The sequence below is a fragment of the Gavia stellata genome, chromosome 3 (genome assembly GCF_030936135.1).
Source record: "Gavia stellata isolate bGavSte3 chromosome 3, bGavSte3.hap2, whole genome shotgun sequence".
Taxonomy (NCBI): domain Eukaryota; kingdom Metazoa; phylum Chordata; class Aves; order Gaviiformes; family Gaviidae; genus Gavia; species Gavia stellata.
In genome coordinates this window covers 57589394-57612368 of record NC_082596.1, presented here as the reverse complement: position 1 = coordinate 57612368, position 22975 = coordinate 57589394, and the positions used below count along the sequence as shown (strand labels likewise).

At 39.6% G+C, this 22975-nt stretch overlaps 1 protein-coding gene across 1 annotated transcript; it reads right to left on the bottom strand.

Moving 5' to 3' along the window:
• Positions 1-956: 956 nt before the first annotated feature.
• NAPG (NSF attachment protein gamma) lies at positions 957-14731 on the bottom strand. The gene is made up of 12 exons (XM_059836226.1): positions 14647-14731; positions 12490-12557; positions 11241-11325; positions 10605-10622; positions 10003-10033; positions 9427-9536; positions 9226-9292; positions 8436-8506; positions 7225-7303; positions 6632-6711; positions 5007-5136; positions 957-3969 (listed from the first exon to the last, which is right to left on the bottom strand). Exons 1-12 carry the CDS (start codon positions 14700-14702, stop codon positions 3820-3822), a joined length of 945 nt encoding a protein of 314 aa, XP_059692209.1. The 5' UTR covers positions 14703-14731; the 3' UTR covers positions 957-3819.
• Positions 14732-22975: the final 8244 nt, after the last annotated feature.

Genomic DNA, 22975 nt, shown 5'->3' with positions numbered 1-22975 from the left:
GCATCCTCCACATCCAACTGACCCTCAGTCATTTTGGTGCGGGCACCTCTTTTAGCCTCCAGCAGAGCCCAGAGGCATGCATGATGCATCTGTCACAGTCAGCAGCGATACTCAAAGAACAGTTTTGTGCAAGAACCTTTCTCACATCTCTGCTGCTCGTATTATGTTCTCAGTCCTTTCTAGACTTGAGGATATTCAGATAAATCTTGGAGCATATTTGTGTATTCTTCCAGAAGATTTGTTCAAGAGTTTGCTACACAGTTAACCGGCCCAACTGTGGAAACAAGTGTTTTATCTCTATGGCAGATCTAGGCATCTGTATGTTCTCCTACATCATTAGAAACACTCTTTTTTTAAACCGTAACTATGCCTTGCATAATTAACCTAGATTAAGGAAGACCAAGAACTGGAGAATCAATTATTTCTATTTTGTGTTGTTAGAGATGACAAATTCAGGTCTGACAATCACCCAATGTAACAACTTTGTTATCTGAATACAAACCTTTGGGAATTGAAGTGATAACAATGAACCACCAACATGTTACAATCAGCAGAGAGGCAAAACACATACATACCTTTTATTCTGAGTGGACAGAATTGCCCAAGATGTGTCACTATCTCAAATAATGAAAGCCAGCAGAAAGGTACCAAAAGGTCAGTTAGAAAAACAAAAAACACAGGATAAATTAAATGGGCTGTAAGCAAATGTCTTGTGAATAAGCCACAAAGAGTGGACACTGCTGACTTTAAGCGCTCAAACCTGAGCCAGTATGTTCCCAAGAGTTAGTCCTTGATTACATAATATACCTGCAATGCTTGGTGCCAAGCTCTGTAGACAAATGGTCACACACAAAGTCTGCTTGAGATTAAAAAATAGTGTTCATTTTCAAATGGTGGTGCTCAGCAGGACCTCATCAACAACAGGGACAGCTAGCACAAATGCGTTAGTTCCAAGTTTTATTCTTCATGTTGGTGAAACACATAGCCTCTTCTCAAGAAGCAACATCTGTAGAGCTGTTACAAACACATTTTGTACTCTAATAACACCACAGATTTGAAAAAAGAACAAATAAAGCACAGGTTTCACACTGCACTTGGGCATACTAAGTCTTAAGTTACAGACAATTTAGAAATCTTCTGATTTTACATACACATTGCATGGCCATCGCTCAGCCTTCATGAACAATTTAATTTTATTTTTCTTACAGGCAACACTGGTTTTGGAAACTTTCTTGCTGCAAATAGTATCTTTTCCACTTTAAATCACTTAAATGATATTTACATAAGTGTGCAAATCGCTTTGAAAGATTGAAACAAACACTAACACATAATATACAGACAGTTTCTTCTATAGTTAAACATTTACTAAAAGGCAGTTAACATTCCTATGACACTTTCATTGCCTAAAATAGGAGAATAAGTTATATAAAATAGACCATCTTATTTTCAGACACTTCCATTTCTGCAGATTTGGTCTTTGCAGCAACATTGCAATCAAAGATTAAGATTCAGAGAAGCCTCTTTCAATTCAATGGCAGCTTAACATTTTTAGTACAAGTTTCTTTCCTCCCAGATTTTCCACACTTGGCACAGGGAGAAGAGAAAAAAAATGGGACAGTGGGAAGACAGTCTTGCACATCTGTTTTATTTTTTTGGCAATATGAAAAGTATGCTTTAAGAATCTAATGCATAAATTTTAATTTTTCTTTTAAGGGCCTGCTAGTGTTACAAGCACGGTTTAAATAAAGACTGCAATTTCTTTCACAGAAGCACACAAGTCTCCCAATTTTCTTTCTTATGCATGTCATCTTCTCAGATATATACAATTGTTCACACACACAAAAAAGTAGACTCGTTGGGACTATTCAACAAAACTGATTTAAGAATTGGAAGCAGCAGGAAAAGCTTGAAGAAAATTACTTAGTGTTCCCAGTGCTCCTACATGTGCTTTTTTTTTCCTACTTGTGATAAAGACTCCCCATAAGAAGTGCATGGTCACCCTCATGAACAAATCCAGAAGGCAGAAGTTGAGTTAACTGGAGTGAGTTGCTCCAATGGTGAAAAAAAGAAGAGTTACAGGAAAGTCTTCAAAACCATCTTTTATGTATACTTGTAATCAGAGAAAAGCAACTCAATTCCCAAAATTTCATTTAGACTATTTTATAGAAGAGCAAAAATTTCTATACACATCATTAATAACAAAGGGAAATTACCTGTCAGACAGTAAAGAACTACAGGTGTAGTCTCAAATAGCTTTAAAATCCAAACTGATTATTACATAATACAAAGAGCCAAAACAGCTTTTTGAACACCCATTAATGTGACTTTTACAGCAGCCCTGCCTGCAAATCATGTTGTAGCTTGTGCACACATCACAATGCTATTGAGTACTACCCACCTCAAGGAAAGTGAATATTAACTCTCTAAAAGTTTACCTTCATCACAATTATGTCTGGCATAGTGATGTCAGACATCACATATATGTCAGACATATCCTTGATACTTTTGAAGACATCCAATTCCTTAATATGGCAGAAACTGTACCAACACTTAACACTGTGCTTTTGGTCTATTGTTTATTGAACTTTGGGCATCATGTATCACACACAAATCCCTCCTGGATTCCAAGTGATCTCACCCTAGTGCAGATCCTGATTAGGTTCTTGTGAAGAAACAGACCACACGTATACCTTCCAGTGTTGTCAGCTTTTAAGCATAAAACGATCAAAGAAATTTAAGAGACTACAGAAGCTTGCAAAACACATGACAACTTGAAACCAAATAAAAATAGAAGATGCATTAAAATTTGGTTACTTTGGATTCTGAGCTAGTTTGAAAAATGCCTTTTGTAAGAGAGAGCTGTTCTATGCTTTGAAAATATGGAACAATAAAATGTCTTCGTAGACTAGAGTACTGATTAATAAATAAATGCCTAGAACACTCATGAACTCAAACATATCATTGAAACATTCCAGCTAAGTTTTTGTTAAACATTGTCTTCTGAGCTTTATATTCAATGCACATTATCTGTTACCTTCAGTTTCTTTTTTGGTTATGGCATGCTTCAGAAACACCGTTAAGAAAGGTTGTCCACTCCTTTCATTCCCAAGGTGTACAAACACTATGCACACGTTTATTTCCAAAGACTTCAGGTCAATAAAGTTCTAAGATGAAAGATGTGTGTGTACTTTTAAGCTTGCAAGATACCTTCAAACTAGTTGACTTTGTATTTTCCCCACTCACATGGATACTGCTTGCAAAGAGTAAGATATTAAAATAATATTCTGTAGTGGAGTAAAAACATGTTGAAAATAAACTGAATGCTCCCCCTAGTGCTTATATTAGTGAAAAATCCTGCCTGGCAGAGTCTGCCTTAAATGGTTTAAAAAGGAGATAAATAGCCAGATGAATGATCATGTATTTAACTCATAAAACAATCACAAACATATTACTGAGACCAAAAAGTGTCAGCTGTTGAAATCCAGCATTTAAAATTTTGTACCATTCTCCCTACTCCAGTGCTTCTGAGGTTTTGGTTTCTTTTAAACTGGGCTTTTAGTAAAAATTTCTCTCAAATTTTTCCCATCAGCTGAAGGCAAGGCCCTGAGGAAGCCTCTACAAGGTAAGAAATGAAGTCCAAAGATGTTTCAAGATGATAGGTACAATCATGCTTTTTCTCCTGTACTGTACCCAGAAGCTGCCAAGTTAGTATCAGCATTCCCATATCACAATTGCAATGAAGCCCTGGTGAATCTGGTACCTTTGGATATGCTCAACATCACAAATAAGTCAGATATTTAAGACAACCTATGTCTGTAGCTAGCACAGTCCACCAGAATATTCATCCTCTTCCTCATCAGCATGAGAGCCCCCTGCGGCCGGTCCTCTTGCTTTGTCTTGTGCAGGATTTGGCAATTTCTTCTTGATGCCACCTCCTGGGACCACCAAGGTAAGACCAAGCTTGGCATACTGACAATAACAAGGCAAGTTTAATGTCTGTACTATCACAGAAGTAAAAGCTTGTTGAATTACCCTGCACAGAATTGACTTACGCTCACAATAAACAAGCAGGTAACATTCAGTACAAAAAACCAGATTGATGCTGCTTTCAGAGTGTATTTTTCCAGCTTAGAATAAGCCTAACATTGGTTCATTTTTTCCACCTCAAACACTCCGGCAACAGGATGAGAGATCTGTACTGATACTGCTTATTGTAGAATAATTTGGCCACATCCTACAACTTCTGTGGTTCAAGCTTTACGTAAAAAAAAATAATTTTTCAGTATGCAGCTCTGCATACATTATCTAGTAATAGTTCATGTAAAAAGTCTTACAAGTGTTTTTTAGTCAGACTAATACCTTAATTTTTACTATTCAACATAGTAACAAAGTAAAATTAGTCAATACTGTTACAAAGTTTGGCATGGATGGATGTTTCCTTTACTTCACACCTTTCCTATCCTTATACTTCCTACAATTTACAAATACAATTAAAAAAAGGGGGGGAAGACACGGACACAACTACTTTCTTAAAATAAAGAAAACAAAAAAATCTTTCACTAATTAGCACTTTGCTAAGGAATAAGCACTGAAAAAACATTCAACCATGCCATCCTGTAGACATCATATTCTGTAATGTTTATGCACGCATATCAGCTATATGATATTTCTGAGATAAAGCATAAGCAGCAAAATGTTCTGGCCCCTAAGAAACCAAGGGGAAGGGAACTGAATTTTGGTCAACTCATCAAACAAACTTAGCAAATCCATAACAAACTGCTCTTTCACCTAAGCCTTCCCACCATCTGAAAGGAACAACAACGTGAGAATTTACACTGGCAGGCAAAGTAAAAGAATACATAAAGTTCACAGGCACAATGACAGAGCAAGTCACAATAAATACATGGACCCTGCTCTCCTTATTCTCCTCTACTAGAAAAAAAAAATCTCTCAACCTGAACAAGCAAAGAGATTACAAAAAAAATGCATAGGAATTGCCTACTTACATCATTGTCCATGTATTTGAAGAGTGGCAAATTACAGACTTCAGAAACTTGATCCTGATCTTGCTGATCATACCCTTCTAAAAGTTGCTCTAGTGCTGCACAGTCTTCACTTCCATTAAATCCTGGTATACTGAAGGAAATTAAGAGTCCATTTAGGGCACTTCAGCAATCTACCTGACTATTCTATCTTTAAATGCTGCTGATTAATAGCAGAAGAGCAAGCAGCTTTTAAGAATCTGATGGACTGCTTATTTCACAAAACTGCCTATAACCACTTTGATTTCTCCAGGTAGATAAATCATATCCATAAAATTAAACTTTCAGCACTATTAGTTTGTTTGCTAAGTATAAGACCACAATCATAGTCAAGACAAAAAATAGAATATTAGAATTTTTCAGTTTTTCCTGACTAGTCAATAAACTATTCCTCCACTTACAGAAAAATTCTGTAATGAGTTTCTATGTATAAAATACAAATTGAAAACTTGGAAAATATGAGCAAGATGTTTAAAGATTGATCTTGAAAAATTATTTCTAAAAATAAAGCACGATTTAACTTACACATATGTTCAAGTCATTTCACTAAAAACAGTTTAAGTAAAAATATGTTGTTTCAGTATTTTGTTACTGAAGTCCTAATGAAAGCTGAAATGGAGAGTTGCTGGAAAAGCCTCTGGAACGAGGGTTAAACACTAATCCAGATTTTGACAAGAGAATTTTCTTCTGGATGCATAAAGAATGCCTTCTTCATTTCAGCATATGCAACTGGACTACTTTCTGCTTCCTAGATTATCTTTCAATTCAATCAACTATTTAAAAAAAAAAGTCACAAAAAGTAGAAATCTTGATTTTCTCCTTCCAATGTATGATGACGGCAAGATCTCCTAGATCAACATAACCAGAAATGTAGTAATTCACATGCTGCAAACATTTCTTTAACAAAAACATTTAGATTAATATTTCCCTCAATCTTATCACTAGGCTAGATAGTTGAATTGATTATACTGGGATGCTGCTACTGCACATTTTGAGACTGCATTCCATATTTCCATACTCAAACTGTAACAAAACATAGTAATCACAAATTCATTCATTTCAACTTTTTAAGGGCCTCCACAGATGACATGGCAAAAAGATTCTGAAAAAAATTAAAATTCAGTTAGCAATATCCAGAAATACCCACTTTTAATCATAAACACTTGTTTACAATAGCTAATCCATCTCTGTTCCATTTGAAAAAAAAAGACACAACCCAAAGAATATCAGAAAGGCAAGAATCCCAGCCATAACAGTATTCTGCTTAGCTTTTAACAAGGGAAAAAATGGGAAGTACTTCTAATTTCCATCTTATTTCACCTGAGATGGACATAAATACTTCTTTATGACTAACTTTTTATTTTAGGTTCATTAAGAAGAATCACCATGGTAATTACAGCTAAATCTGTTAAGAGTGAAAAAAATTCCTGATAGCTATATACCAGGGAATGCTATTATTGTACTAGAAGTCAACAGAAGTACAGGCCTAAGATTTCTTGACAGACAGTGTTTCCATTGCTCTTTCATAAGAATAGATCTATGTTAACGAAATATTCAGTTTAAAATTATAGGACATGAAGTTGACTTACCTATAGCTTTCCCTCACACATCTTTCTGCGGCAACATAATCATTTCTGTGAAGATGAACTAAGACTTGAGCAATGGTTTTCTAAACAAAAACAAAAAAACCAAACCTGATGATTCTTTAGATATTAACTGTAAAATATGAGAAAAATACTGGACTGCTAATATTTAGCATGAAAAAGGCCATTACAATCCACAATGATTCTAAGATACTGACACAAGAGAGTCAGAATAACATAGTGAAAAAGTAGTAAGCCATATTCTCAGCTGGTATAAAATAGATTATCTCCTATAACATTGTTATTAACTGTTGCACCAAGTAACACTGTGGTTTGTTATTTTTAATAACATCTTCATTTTTGATTTGTTTGTTGTTTGTGACAGCTCTTGTAAATAACAGCATCTTATCTTCAACATTATAGTAGTGAAAAAAGCACAGTTAGACATTAGGGAAACAGGCACTGCCACAAATTCTCATCATTTAGCAAGAAACATATTCCTGAATCAAGAGGTACATGTTGTCAGTCAGATGTCAGCTGTCACTAGTTACCCAGAAAAATTTGACATGCACTATCAGAAATTGTCTCTTAGAATTTACCTTATAGCATGTTGGGTAATTTTCAATTTCTTTATAAATACTTTTTTCCTTTTGAAGAGACAATGCAGCCTCATCTAATCTAAAAAACAAAAAAACCCCAGGAGTATCAGTGCCAGGAATACAGCATAATGAACCTGAGGCTAATTACAAAGTGTTTAACTAATATACTGGCAAGTCTACCGGAACAAAAAGCAACATAACTAAGAATCAGCAGTAGAACTTACTAACAGAGTAGATAAAGAAATAGAGAGTCAGTAATTCCTTTTGCATACATGCAGGCTAAGAACATCTCTGGTATTCATTCAGAGAAATCTCATTTTTCATAACATTGTACAAGATGAATGCCTTGTTACATACCTCAACAGATTTCTGTATGTCATGAGGTTACTTTCAGTAAGTCTGATATCCATGAAATATCAAAATCAAGTCATAGTTATGCTTCTGAATTTGAATACTCTTTTAATCATGATATTAAACTTCTAGAAATTAGCAATAGCACGTGCGCTATAAAGCTGCAGAGCAACCAAGTCTCTCAGATGTTCTGAAGCTACGTTGACTTGCTTTAACAGAAAGACTTTCAAGTTACTTTGTAAATTTCCTTTTCTGACTACAATTCTGCAGTGAAGTAAAGTGTCTTAGAAGTAGAGTTAGAAACTCGGGCAATTTCTTAAAGGAACTACATGTTTCAGTGAAGCAAGTCTAAGCTGAACTGCAGGTCAAGTCTGGTGCTAGCAATTAACAATTAAAATAAATTCCCATTGAGACTCCAAGATACACTCTTCTTTAAGAAGTCCAGAATCAGACTGCTGCAAACAGATTTCTTTCCTCAGGTTAGTCACCTAATTCCCCTGTTTCATATTCCACAGATATAAAAGACTTTCAAGTACTTTCCACATATTAGTGCTGGAAGAAAAAAATAAATTCCTGAAGTAGTTTAAGAATTAATGAAAACTGGTGTATGTGCTTTCTAGCTATTCAACAAACACAAAGGAAACAAAGCCTTACAGCCCACATTCTCCCATCCCAGAACACAAAACAGGTGGTTTCTGGATGAACATGGCATATCCCACAGAAACTGAATTTTAGTTTGAAGTGTGTCTCAAAGAAGAATTAAGGAACAGTATATAAAACCAACAACAGCAAGAAAAACCCCAATGAAAATCACTATTTAAGATGCAATTATATTTAAAAAAAAAAGCATAAGGCTATACCTGCGTCCTCTGACTAGAAGTCTCGATGCCTTCCCTAGCATTTCTAATGCTTGCCGTAAACGTTCTTCATTCTAGAGAAGAACAAAAAGAATTCATGCATTCATATTTCATTTGCATAGAATTAAGACCACTAGACCTTAATCTAAGTATGTCATCTGTAACTTAGAACAACTGTTAACTATTATATCAGCAGTTCACACACTCAAGGGAAATATGAAGAGTATTGGTGCACCCAAGTCCCACAGCCAGCTCCCAGTATGGATCTACAGAGCAAAGTAACATTAATGCAAACTTGCTAACCTGGAAACACGTGGCAACTGACAATAGAGAAGTAAGCCAAAGGCAGTAGCAAAAAGGCAAGTCATCTGCTCACGGGATGGGTAGAGCAAACAAACTCTTCTGTACCTTCAAGGATTTCAAACTATTTTAGGCTCCAGGACTCAACAGCAGCCATGTTCCCTACCCTCTAGGCTGCCCAATAAGATGCAGAAAACTTGACAACACAGAAAATTCAGATTCAGTCAAAGTCCCAAACTGAGAAAAAGGCAAAGCAAATTGGCTCTTAACTTATAAATCTTCTTCTCTACAGCATAAGAAGCCTTCAGCTTCATTACTCAGCCACTGATGTGAAAGGAAGGAAAAATAATTTAGAATCTAATCTTAGGCTTTTTCTTAACTTTATAGCTGACCCTAAACACCAATTCATTCATCTTCATATACTTTCTGGGACTGGAAATTTCTGTGCTTGTGGGAAGAAAAAAAACCCACAACCCAAAAAAACCCCACTTACTTCAAACACTGATGCTGCTTGTTGATAGAGCTGCACAGCCTTCTCTGGGCTCACATTTTCTATTAACCTGTAATAAACATAAATTTCTCTTCAGACGAAATGAAAGTATTTTTTACCTAAAAACACCAAAAAGACAAGAAAGAAAACCAAAAGCATACCCATGCCCTGCATGCATTCTAGCCACCAATACCACAGACTTACTTCCCAGCTCGTTCCAGAGCAATAGCTGCTGTATCTGGTGTCCCATTCTCCAGGTACATCATACTGGCTTTCTCGATCAGCTGAACTGCTTCAGGGAGTCTCTGCATCTCCTGCAAAGCAATAGTCAGAGGGACATTGCTGTCAGGAATTGTGCTTATGTACAATGAAACAAATCCAAGAAAACTGTAATACCTTATTTATTAAGATTCCAATTTTTATTTACAAACTTGTAAGTGAAAGTTGACCACCAACTCCATAAAATTCACTTGTAAGCACCAAACTTTCATGTAAGGCATGAATGCATAGTAGTTTAGAGCAGAAGCAGCACCACTCTTCCGTTACCGTCTGACATGAGGCCCTCATCTGTCCTTCTACAAAAGGAAAACCATTTTTTTCTTCCCCAATTACAAATGTAACTTTCCTAACCTACTGAGGGTATTGGCGGGGACTATGAGTCAACAGAAAAATATCACTTCAATATGCAATTTGCTTACATATATTTGTAAAATGGTTCAGTGCACAATATTCTTCACTATAAAATAGAACTTTTTAATAAAAACTAGTAAATTAAAATACCTTTAGCATCATGCCAGCTTGTTCATAAGCTCTGCAGAGAAAAAATTTACAATTTAGTTAGATATGGTGCATTCCAGGAAGCTGTAGTTACACAGCAGAAGTTTATATGCATCAGCTATCACTTCACTGTTAATATTCAATGCTTTGAAGATGTTTCCAGTGTTTTAATTAATGAGACAGTGCATGTGTAACATTATCTTCCACAAATGAAGTACTTCAACCACACTCTCCACTAAAAATCTATTCTCATGATCTGACCTGCAGGCAGTATTTGGATTATTTGTCATTATCTGCTTGCTTTGAAGTACTCTTTAATTAAAAATTTCTTTATAAGCTCAACAGTGTAGAATTTCAAAATTACAAAAACTTAATCTAAGAAAAAATATTTGATATCAAAAGGTGCTGAAGAATGTGAAAATCATTTCTTCAAATGGCCATTGCAGCTTTTCAGACCTTCCTAGCCCACGCTTCCATTAAACTAATTTTGAAACAGCAAAATAGCTTGAATGATACCATTTATTACAGCGAGATCAAAATGATAGTTCATGCTTGTATCATATGTTAGAAAATTTGTTTCAGATTACTCAGTACTCTGTACTTACTTGGCAGCATGGAAGAGACTGGAAGTAACATTGTGAAAGTCAAGGACAAAAGCCACAAAAGTGTAACGCAGGAAAATTATTAGTGTACAAAATCTTATACAAGTACTAGTTTCAAAGCAAGGAATCCCATAAACACAAATCGAACCTACTACATTTGTAGGCAAGGTGCCAAAAATAAATGCTTCTAAGGACAGAATAAATGCAATATACCAAAGTATAACTGCATGTAAAGTTGTAAAAAGCACATTTAATTAAAATATGTTCCTGGTTACTAAATACTACTACGAGTACTGTAATAAGGTCAGAGTTGCATTTAGTTTATACATTTTTTTTTTTTAAAAGTACCTACAAATGGATAGTAATAATTTCTGAAGCAGTATCTAGCCATCTCAGGCACTGGTCAGCATCTTACCACGCCAGATGTTATTGGAAACAACACAGATTTTCTAACTTAAAGCATTCTTTAATTTTCTTACTCAGAGCACACAGAAATAGTCTTTTCAAAGACAATTTTGTTAGACTGACAAAATGCGCAAAATATATTAAATACATCTTCTACCAACCCCCACTACTCCATTCTAAGTAGCAATTAGTCAGCTTCTTGGGAAAAAAGAGTAACAATCAATGAAAAGATACGCTTTATTGTTTTCATGTGCCTCAGCTTCCCGTAAACAGGCTTCCCTTGCCTGGTCAAACTGCTTGGCATTCTTAAAAGCAACAGCTGCAAGAAATCAAATAAAGTTCTTATTTACAGCTTGCCATTTTCCTTTTTTCACCAATTCCGCTCAAGAATTTAGCCACGTAAAGATGCAAATAGACTCTTTACATGAATGGTTACAGTTTACCAAGCTCTTCCAAAAAAATTCCATGACAGTCCTCCTTGCTTCATTAGTCACTTAGTTACCATTAAAAACATTTATTGTCAACAACACTTCCATACCATCACCGCACCACACACTGTGCATAATGTGTTTAGCTGGAGTTTGGAACTCACTCATTCTGTATTTTAATCACAGAACTGCAGGAATGCATATGTATACAGTTTTAATCATTAGAGGTTATACAAAATCAGTATGGCAGAAATAGAAGTGTACCATCAACAAAGCATACCTATAACAACTTCCTCAACGCAACTACTTCAGGGCACAAATATGTATTTCTATATCCATTAGACTGATAGGATATTAAAGTAGGAGTTAAAATTAATTTCAATTTATAAATGTTCCAGTTGCTCTTCCAAGTTTGTATTTTTTTTATTCAGGCTTAAATGAATAAGTAGGAATGCCTAGAGTAAGAAGCCAAAAAACCATAATAAATTACTATTGTCAAAAAGAGAAAAATTGTTTAAGAGCAAAAAGGAATCAACTAGTAAGAATTTTATATTCAGTGTGACACTTGCACTGGAAAAAAAGGAGGAAAGAGATCTTACTATGCCTATAAAAAAACAAAACTGGCAGCATCTCCCTACCTTACTGAGACAGTCTTTGTCAGGACATACTTCATAAGATGATGAAAAAGGAAAGTTTTAAAACCAGCTTGAATATTTGTTGTTTTGTAGGTAAAGTCATAGGATTTGGGGGTGGACAAGTGAAAGAAGGAAAGCTTTATTTTCATCACACTTAGTAATATACAAAGGAGAAGTTGTAAGCTTGGAAAAAACCTAAACTTGTTTTGACAACTGTTCTAGATCTCCAAGTACAAGCTGAAATTTATTTTACAGTGCTACTAAGAGTATTTTTTTTTTGCTGTTTCATCTTACTTTGTCTTAACAACAGTTTTACTTACAGAGCAATGTACTGAAATTATGTAAAATATTATCAGGGATTAAGCTTAAAGGATACTTTAAAACCATAAAGTATATGGCCACATTTACAGCCATACATACCTGCCTTCCCATATTCGGTAGCTGCACTGTCATAATCTGGTTTCCACTTCAAGAATCCAGTTTTCAGACTAAAATGCAAGAAGAAAGGCCTATTAACAATTAGTAAAGATTTTATGTTTTACCTTCAAAGCACTTCAGATGTATTTCAAACTTTAGACTCTCTCTGAAAAGGAGCAATTATCTATATGCCAATGCTATGGTGGCATCCCTACTGTAAAAATAAACACCAGCATTGTTACGAATTGCGTAAAGCACTGCAATGACCTCCCTTAGTTACAAGCTTCTACTGTCCCCAGAAAGTCTTCACAAGCCCAGCTCCTCAACAGTAAAAAGTCAACAGAAGAAAAATACTTCCACCTACACCAACATGATAGCTCAAGATTTCTAACACCTCAACACCTGACAATATTTTTTGTTACACATCACAAAGTTTCCAGTGTTCCTCTACAGAATTTTTTGCTGCTGAGAATTCTCAAAGACTCTCCCTCGCATACACAAATGAAAGGATTTACTTACCAAGACAAAACCTCATATGCCATTTATATGTCTACAATAGATCATGACACTAAATGGTGCCATGTGCACACAGGCATATATATAGGAAAAAAAATTCATTGCAAAATGAGGTGAGTCATCAGGCAATATTGATTTCAATATTATGACTTCCTCACTTCCAAAACAAATATAATAATTACCATAACTTTATAGTTTGCTTCCGTATTTTTTGTGGGCAGACACTTCAGATGCAATACATGCTTAATTTGGAAAAACAGTTGTATATAGATTCTATGTTGGTTTTGTTGTCTTACTTGAACAAAAGCCACAATGTGTAACTCTAAAGCAAGCCTTGAAATTGTGTTATTTTTAATCACAGGCGAAGTCTCAAATGCATCGAGCTGAAATACACAATGCTTTAATCGGCACACAATTTGAGATTTAGGCGCCTTTTATTTCAAATGCTTTCCAGGATAAGCTTAAAATGAATTCCACTGAAAGGTACTTTTGGTCAAGTCATTTGAATAAGATACTCTGGTACAGCTTGTTTTATTCTGAGGAGTTCTCTCCTATATCACTGTTTATACCTTTGAGTCATGATTTCCAAATGGTCCGTCACTACTCTTACTAAAATTATAGCATCTTTGGATTAGTCAGCTCTATTACATCTACACCATAGTCTGTGAAATCGAGACTTATAACACTGAAAATAGCCCTTTTCCTTAAAATATGTATTAAAAGACTATCATATGTAGATGTTAGCCCTCTAAGCTAAATGTCAGTACAGGTCTTTTGAGACCATCTAAAAAGAAACAATCACACATTTCTCATAGCCAGAAAATAAACACACTACCTCAGCAAGGTTAAGCTTTTCTTCACCACAATGCCCATCAGTCTTTTCTCCCACTTACTTTAACAGAAGAGCAAAAGTGACTCCCCTTGCTTTCCAGTTACAGTCAGAGCAATAAAGGCTACATGGCCCTTAAGGAAACTGCTCAGGCTCCAGGCCTCTGAGCCGTACAGCCTCACCAGCAGGACTTTGTCGTTTTAGGGCCGCTTTATTCTCCCAGTTCGGGGAAGAAGGGTGCCCTTTAGCATCGACCCCCAGTAGGAAGGGACCCCTGAGGCAGAAAAGGGGCCAAGCAGCCATGTCCTCCTACTCCCTCCGCGCCGGCCTCCCCCAGCCCCGCACCTCCCTCCCCTTGCCCCGAGGTCACGTCGCCTGGCACAGGCATACCCGCCCTCAGCCCCGCTGTGAGGCCACTACCTCCCCACAGGCTGCCCCTTCCCCACCACTCCGCGCACAGCACCATGGGAGCTGTAGTTCCTCCGAGGCTCCCACTCCCCGCACGGGCACCGGCGAGAACTACAACTCCCAAGAACCCAACCCGCCGCGGCGGCCCAGGGGCGAGGAGGGGGTGCCGAGCTGCCGCGCTAAGCCGGCGGACAGCAGCCCCAGGGCTCAAGAGGCCGCGGGAGAGGACGGCCGCGGCGGCAAGCAGCGTGCTCCGCAGAGCCCCGCTCGAGCAGGAGGCGATACGATGCCTTCATGGGGCAGGAGCGCCGGGCGGGCCTAAGAGCCCGGGCGCTGAGTTGGCAGCCGCCGCACACACTCGCCGGCTTCCCTCACCTTCCGACCTCCCTCCCCTTCCCTCCGCTCACTATTTCTCCGCTTTAGCGATGTGCTCGAGCGCCTCGTTAATCTTCTGCGCCGCCATCTCGCCAGCGCGGCTGGCCTGCCCGTGAGCGCTCGCCGGCACTCCTCCGCCTCCCTGCGCTTCCGCTACGGAATGCCGCAGGGCTCACGGGGCATCGAGGGGAGGGGCTCGGCCCTCCGCCTCCTCGCCGCGCCTGCGCGGTGGCGGTGGCGGGGCCATCACCCGCCTGCGGCGGTTGGCGGCCGCTGCTGCGTCGGGGCGGGGGTGCGTGGCGCAGCTGCTGGTGTGGCGGGCGCGGTGTCCAGATGGAGATGGGCTGCAGCCCACGTCTTCGACGGGGGGAGCTGTCTCGCTCCTTCCCCGGCAGCCCTGTGGGTGGTATCACCTGGCAGGGGTTGTGCAGGTGAATGGTTGCCCACAGTGTTGGGCTGTGCCTCGCTTCGGGAAGCCGGAAGGTGCCTCCCTTGCGGCAGCCCCCAGCCCCATCTTGTCCAAGGACAACAGAAGGTTTTCAGAAAACAGGGATGTGCGCAGGCCTGCGTTTCCCAGGGTTTTCAAATGGAGGCCAGTTTGTGGTAGAAATGCACAACTCATGGGCCAAAGGCTAAAAAGCACTGCTTGCCCTGCTCTGAAAGAAGCTTCCAGAGGCCGTTGTGCTGAGGCGTACTCCTCTGACTCCTTTGGTGTTTGGAAAACCAAGAGGCTGCCTGCAGTCAGGCTGGCGCAGAAGTCTAAAGCGGAAGGTGTGAGTGGTGCTTGGGCACACCAGGGTTGCTAACACAGGCCACGCAATCATGCAGGCTACCCAAATTACACACTCAGTATGGAATTGAAAATGCTAAGGTGTGCGTTCCTGCCCATACGTCCAGTTTCCTTGACTCCTTATTTTTGTTAATCTGAAACATCCTTGAGTAACGGAAGATCAGTGATTAAGCCCAGGAAGGTTTTTATTCTCCAAACTTGGGCATCATTATTGTCTTCCAGTAAACTGAATATGAAAAGTATTGACCCAGAAGAGAGAAAGCAAAGTAAGAACCTGGTTAAACTTGCAAAAGTCCTGTCAGACCATAGGAGTCACTGGAAATCCATACTGCTTACAGGAATCAGAGCTTTGTAATTGTTTCTACCTTAAATGGTGAAAAGAAGAAATATTTACATGATTTGTTTTATTCTAGGTAGGCATGAAACTCACAGGTCTGAATTGCTCTCCCTTTTCCTTTTCCCATGTTCCCTTGATGACATGGAAACAATTTTCTAACTTTGGTTCTTGCACTGCACTTGCGAGGTTATCATCTATTGGAGATGGTGGAAAATCCCCATTAAATCTTACATACTATTATTCTGTGTCCTAGACCAAAGTAGGAAAAAGGGTTCTAGAGAGGTTTTCTGCTTTGAAAAGCAAATGAGTGGTCACGGGAGTACTGGGAGAAAATAGCTAATCTTGCATAATACATGTACAAAAAGGTTTCTGGCAAGCGCTCGCTGGTAGCAGGTAAAATGTAGAGGAAGCTATGATCAGAGAGATTCCTGTGTCATCACATCTGTCTCTTCATTCCCTTGCTGTGGCAGCCAGGATAGATCTGGCCATATAACTTATGAGCTTGCTGCAGTGCTTTTCAAATAAACTTGAGTTAGCTGGGAAAATGAAATCATAGAACTGTGGCATTAAAGGACAGAATAATCTCAGAGCATTCTTCTGAAGCAGCCAGTTAATGACTTACTGTTTGTGTGTTTGTTTGTGCTAGTGCTCCTGGCCTGCTGTGTTCCCTGGGTTATAAACAGCTGTTCACTTTCTAGTGAAACTACACATGTGCACTGTCTGGTTACACTTTATACTGGAATGACCAGACGAAAGATTTCCAAGACTAGTATTAAATGAAATAGGATATTCCTGGGTAGTTTTTATTTTGTAGACATGGAACCTTCAGAGATTTTACATCTGGGAAGGATCATATCACAGCATCTGGTGCTTGGCTGTGAATTAGAATGTGGTGTTGAAAAATGCCCAGGTACAATGTGAAAAAAAAATTACACTGAGAGCAGTTGGAGTGACAAACTTTTTAAAGGTTTTTACAGGTTTTGTTTACTAGGCAGATGTGAACTCTGCAAATAGCTGTACAAATAAAGCCATTAATCATTACCAGTCCTCAGCTGCTTCATCACTACACCTTTCTGTCTCCTGTCTAAGCATTTCTTCATGTGCACCATTTCAACCAAAGGCATCAGGCTATCAAAAATGAGCTGCATAAACTAATACAGCTTGTTTTGTCTGAAATGGGTTAAAAAGCACCTGCGTGAGAATTCATGGGGCCTAACCTCTGGCAAGAGGCTGGAGGCAGGCAGCTGGGGACAGCCCCTTCCACCGTTATGGCTGGGTCCATCCACAGCCCTGGTGTAAAGACAGCCTGGGTTTCCGTCAAAGAGCTGTTGTTAGTTGTAAGACACTATCAGTACGACCTTAGCTAAATTTGTTTCCCAATTAACTCTAAATTTTCTTTGCTGTGAATATGTCATGTTCTTGTTCAGAAAGTTAGGACTGACTGCAGTGAGTTATATTTTAAATCAGCTGCTGAATCCTATCTCCTACTCCACTGGATCTGGAAGGTGAATTTAAGTTTTCCTAGATCTGGATTTCCCAGCTTCACCTGATACTCTTTTTTGGCAGCAGGACATGGAAAGTTCTGCCATGTAATTTATTAGTGTCTGAGTTGGAGTCATAACTGCAATAAAAACAGCTAAGCCACCATGATGAGGAAATTGCCTGTGAGGAAGGGAGAAGGATCTGCATATTCCTCCTCCTGGGCAGACTGCTACTAACAGTAATGGTCTAATGAACAATTGGCTTAGACGCATTTTGGGCCCATTATATATACAAAAATGTGTTCTGCGATCACTCCATCCCAGTGCCAGCACCTCAGTGCTGCAGTACCTTTTCTTTTCCTGTCCCCAGTGTTATATCCATAGAATTCATTTGGCTGTGAGACATTACTCGTTCCTGTCTTAATGGATATGCAGAAAGCAAACAAATAACTCTGGGGGCAGCAAAATTAATAAAGACTGGTATTCTGTAGATTTCTGTCTCCCTGCTGGTTGTATTTAATTAAATAACAGAAGACTACGGTGTGAGCATGCCTTTTATCAGATGTCAGGGAATCAACACAGGAGACATTATAAATATCCCAACTGGGGGAAGGAGGTAATGTCTAATTGGCTTTCCAGATTTATTGGATGTGAGAGAAGAGGAGGGTATTCTGGTGGCTAGTAAGGTGTTCCAGTGTGAAACATTTATAATGCCTTCCCCACTATTTATTGAACACATGCAATTTACATGTTCCTTTTCCATGTTAAGATGGCCTGTCCACCTAGGTGAAGCTTGTTGATTTTGTCGGTGGGTAAGATGATGTGTCATGATTACCACATCCCTTTTAGTCCCCTTTAGTCCCTACCCCTTCTGCATCCCTTGCTTCCAGTGAGCATCCATTTCTCTAAATCATGACAACACACAAATATAATTTATTTACAGTCAAGTTAATTTTATACAATAGTTAGCACATGACTCACAAAGATACGTACAGTATCTACAGATGTGAATAAAGCCTTTCTGGAGAAGAGTTGAGCCACCTTTTCCTGTTGGGTTTTTGAGAACCCAAGGTCATATAAAAGCCTGTAATTGCAACCATACCACTTCCCATGTGCTCCAATGGGGAATGTATATTGTCGGCATCTGTCATCCCCTGGACTTGCTCCCTAAGGTCTTGATACTTCCTCACCTTCTCAGTCGCTGCATCAGCAAGTGATGATAATTTGCTTTCATATCTGATGGTTATATCCCCCACCACCAGTGCCTGACCACTCTTAACAATTATTAGGTCAGGCTTGTAGAGCTTGTGCTTGTGGTCTTGTAGGAGTGGCTTGTGAAATACTAGCCAATCCTTTTGAGCTTACTCAGCCAGTAGATCATGCAGTTGGTTATGTCTTTTGATCCTCTCTTCCTGAACTGCCGGGCAATACCCAATATGTGTGCAAGCCTCACTCTCAGCTTGACAGTGCTGGCAGATCTTGAGTTTCCTGTCTCCCCATGCTAGAAATTCCCCCATGGGGTAGATATTAGCTCTTAATTGTAAGGCGGTAATGAGCTTCCTGTGGGGAATGTCCGTATAACATTCAATCCAGTTGTTACTAATTTTGTCTTTTTCAAAGTTGGCAATCTGTGGCCCTGACGTGACAACCTGGTCTGAATCAAAAATTATTCTTTCCACCAGTTACTAGGTCTTGGAAAGATGACCCTTGAAGTGGAAATCTCTGATTCTGAGATGCGACCTCACTGCAAACCACTTCTGGAATCACCATGGCTGCTTTCAGGTCCCAAATGGATGGGGTTTTCTCTTCCCTTCCTCCTGCAGCAATCCACAACTTTCTAAATTCGTTCTCAATACCTTCTTGACGAACTATTGATTTCTTAGTGTCATCAGAAGGGCAATTTGGTGCAGCTGACAGGCCTACACACTTGGGATTAATCTCACAAGTCTGATAATGCCCAGGCCTCCATCGCATGTGCTAGAATAAAGAATGGTGTCACAAGTACAGGCAGGTAGATGTAACCATTCCTTGACAGCAGATTGAATGGCCAAGTCAAGGGCTTTGATGTACGTAGCCTTCACATCGGTGTGGTCAGTTAGATAAATCAATCGAGGGATAGTAAATCCTTTCAAGATGTCTTCCTTCTGAAGAAGCTTCAATGAAGCCATGGCACTTCTCCATCTGAGTTTTGAGGCCAGTCAATTCACAGAAGACTTTGAAAACGTTGATGTTCTTATACATTCCATTCCAAGGATCACTCAGTAGCACCAAGTCATCTGCGAAGGCTAACGTTGTTACCTTTTTCACACAGTGCAGGAACCCATTGCCATCCTCTTCCAGCTTGCATAGTAGAGGGTCAGCTGACTGAATAAGTTTTTACTCATTTCTCTGATGTTCTTAGAGATCTCTTTTGCTGTCATCATGGCTTTGAATGCCAAATTGTCTGTGGAGCCAATAGTCTTGAAAGCTCCCAGGCCTTTGAATGTTCCTGGCGACTCCCATCTCAACCTGAACACAGTGTGTACCTGGTTGGGAGACTGCACCTTAGGGATTCCACATCATCTAGAATAATATCAGCTAGTTTCCCTCTATCCAGGTAGAAGAGCCACTGGAAGCGTAAAAATTGTCCTCGTTGCACTGCTCTCTTCTTCATCTACCTTTTTTGTGGACCCAAAGGGCATGCTTCCTGGTGCTTTTGCATTAGGCTGCCATTTGCCATGGAGGCTTTAGCAAACAGGCCTGAATAGCAGTTTTCAGAAGCATCAGAAATCAGTAATGCTGGATCTTCTCCTTCAATCACCTTCCCATAAACCCCTTGGAAGAATGGGAAGTTTATCAGCCATTCCAAGATAACCTTTCTGTAATAGGATTTCAAATCACCTTCTCTATGCGACCCAACATCATCTTGATGTTTCCCTTCTTCTCATAGATACTTTTCCAGTCCAGATCTTTCACCATTTTTCACTGGACTGTTAAGAAATCCTCTCTGCTTGTCACTTATCTGTTTGGCCATTTTAGACAGCAAGTGCTCTGCTATCTGCTTATTGATATTTTCATGCCTCTCATACAGCTTTTCAAGCTTTTGGAGTAAGTTAACCTCCTCATCTGTCCACCACTGCTGATGTACCCCCTGTGCCATACCTGTTTTCAGGCAGGAGGCTAAGATCTGTTCCACATTCCTAGTAACTGGGTGGACCAGACGATTATGTCAAGTCAGACCAATTTTAGTTTCAAACACATGATTGCATTCTCCACAGCTCCAGCCTTCTTCCATCAGGGCAGATTCCACAGCACCCTTCCACTTAAAGAAGTGGCAGGCGATACTATTATGTTTCACATATGTTCGCTGAAACAGGATCTTTTTCCTTCCATGAGCTCTCTTTAGATTATCAGTTAGTCCAAACATTTTTTCTATCTGGTTCCCGCAACAAGGACATGATGGACTTTTATCTGGGACCTTCACAACCATAGTGCTATTGGTTGGAAGATGTCCTCTGGTAGCCAGAATAGGCATTGATGATGTTGGTGGAAGTTGGGCCAAAGTCATGGAGGACAGGGGTTCCTCACCCTCCTTGCTTTCCACATCAGTGGCGCATGGGCTGATGTTAGTGCCCCAGAGTATCAGAGAGGTGGTACACCTCTGGTAACCTGGCCAGATAGTCACTCCTGGTGGAAGGATGATACCGTTCCAAACCACAGAAGTCTGAGTTTATAAACTCAAGCCCAAAAACATCCATTTCCTTTTCTGACAGTCTTCTGTGGTCGCTGATGTTCCTAAGGACCACATCATCCCACAAGTCCAATGGACTTGTTTATGTGGCCACCAAGCAACCCGTATCAGCTGGACCATAACATCATATACAATGTGAGGGCAAACCCAAGCCAAACAGCCCACTCTCAAACAGCTGTCTGACTTTGCCCAACTATACCTGTGGGCACAGGCTCTGGACAATGATCTGTAGGATCTGTTGCCAAAATTTGGTTTCACCTAAAGAAAAACTATCAAGTGGTCAGTGAAGCCAGTCAATAGGGAGGAAGCAACTGTAACTCCACATGCACTGGGACAGAGGCTATCTTGGGTTACCCTGAAGGGCATCCAGCAGGACCACAAGGAGGCATAGCCTCTACAGTAGTAGAGCTACAGAGCCCAGCTAGTAACTATTGTCCTGTCTTAAGAGAATCGTAGTTACTCCTGCAACAAGTGTAGAGGTTATGCTACAGTCTTCCCTCAGTGGCACTGTGAATTAGTTGTCTCATCTGTATTTACCTTTGTTTTTCATGAACCCTGCTTAAAATTTACATTTTTTAGTCACTTTTATTTCTAGCACTGTCAAATTTTGTTGCTTTTGACTAATGGCTTCCAAAGTTGAAGTGGGATATTAACAAACACATGGAGTATGATTGTATCCATTTGTTTTCTTGGGAAACAAGGTTTATATTTCCACATACATCAACACAAATATATGGAAAACATGTTCCTGAGTGCATCTGATATGCTCCACCCCTGTTGTTCCTGCCTGTGTTTCCCAGGATGGAATCATTTGTGACACATTGCCTTTCCTTTTTATTTCCTGCTGCCTTTTCCTGTGTGCTGGTAGGTACATGTGTAGCCATATTGTGACCTGAACTGGAGAACTGATCTGACTTTAGGAAAAAAAGGAGGAGATAAAGAGCCCTGCTGCAAAATAATATGTTTTTACTGAAGGCCTTGTCCCACAGAGCCAATTTGGTCAACATCTTTAAGTGGTATGGAGTCCCTCGTACTTACTTTTATGACTGTTTGGTGTATATTTCTTTTGGTGTCAGTACTAGCTTCATTATCTCCCAGTCCTCATTATGCAAGAATGTTCACACCCACCACTGCTATCCTGCATTGTTCCAGCACAAATGTTTGTGTGGTCTCTCAGTGAATAAATTCTTACTTTTTTTGGCTAGGCTCTTCTTAGCTGGCTCTATTCCCTCATGCAATTTACCAAGCAGTCACACCTGTACAAAGAGGGGATCAGGAATATATGGTGAGGGCAGGAATTGCTTAAGCCAATTTAAGTGCCACATGCTAAATGTGTAATCATAGCTTTACTTTAGCTTCTTTTTCTGTTGATGAAGTAGCTGTTTCAAGATAGAGCACGTACATCATTTGAAGATGTGACACCTTTTCTGCTCCAGCTTTCCAACTCCAGAACCTCTGGAAACCTCTCCCCTTTTTCTTCATTCTCCCTTCTTTCTGATTTGTTCTCCACAGAAGGCTCTCGCATCAGACTATCCTGGTAGAAAGCCAGTTATTCCTCTCACAGGATCCATCCAGTGTTAATGGCTCTTGATGGCTCTTTCATTGCTTTGCAGCAGTTTCTCCACAAGATGCTCAGTGCCTCATGGAAGTAATGTGGAAAATGAAGTTTGACATGCAGCATTGTTCCCCAAATCAAGAGGCATTCATAACTTGACATGAGCATGTATGTGTCAGTCTGTCACTGAAATAATGTTTGACATAGAACCCAGAACAGAGGCAGGAAAACGTAACAGTTTTCATCAGTTTTGAAAGCATGATTAGATTTTTCCACTTTTCTACAGGATTGCCAAACTGTATAATGAATAGTTCTTCCAGATGCCAGCTTCTACTCTATATCCATGAACAGGGAAGTGAGGAAACAAAGATCAAGGGTTTCCTCTCCAATGGCCTGATCACTAATATCCGATAAAATCAGTAAGTCTGTCCAAGATTTTGGTCACTTGTATTGACTGCATAGTTTTGC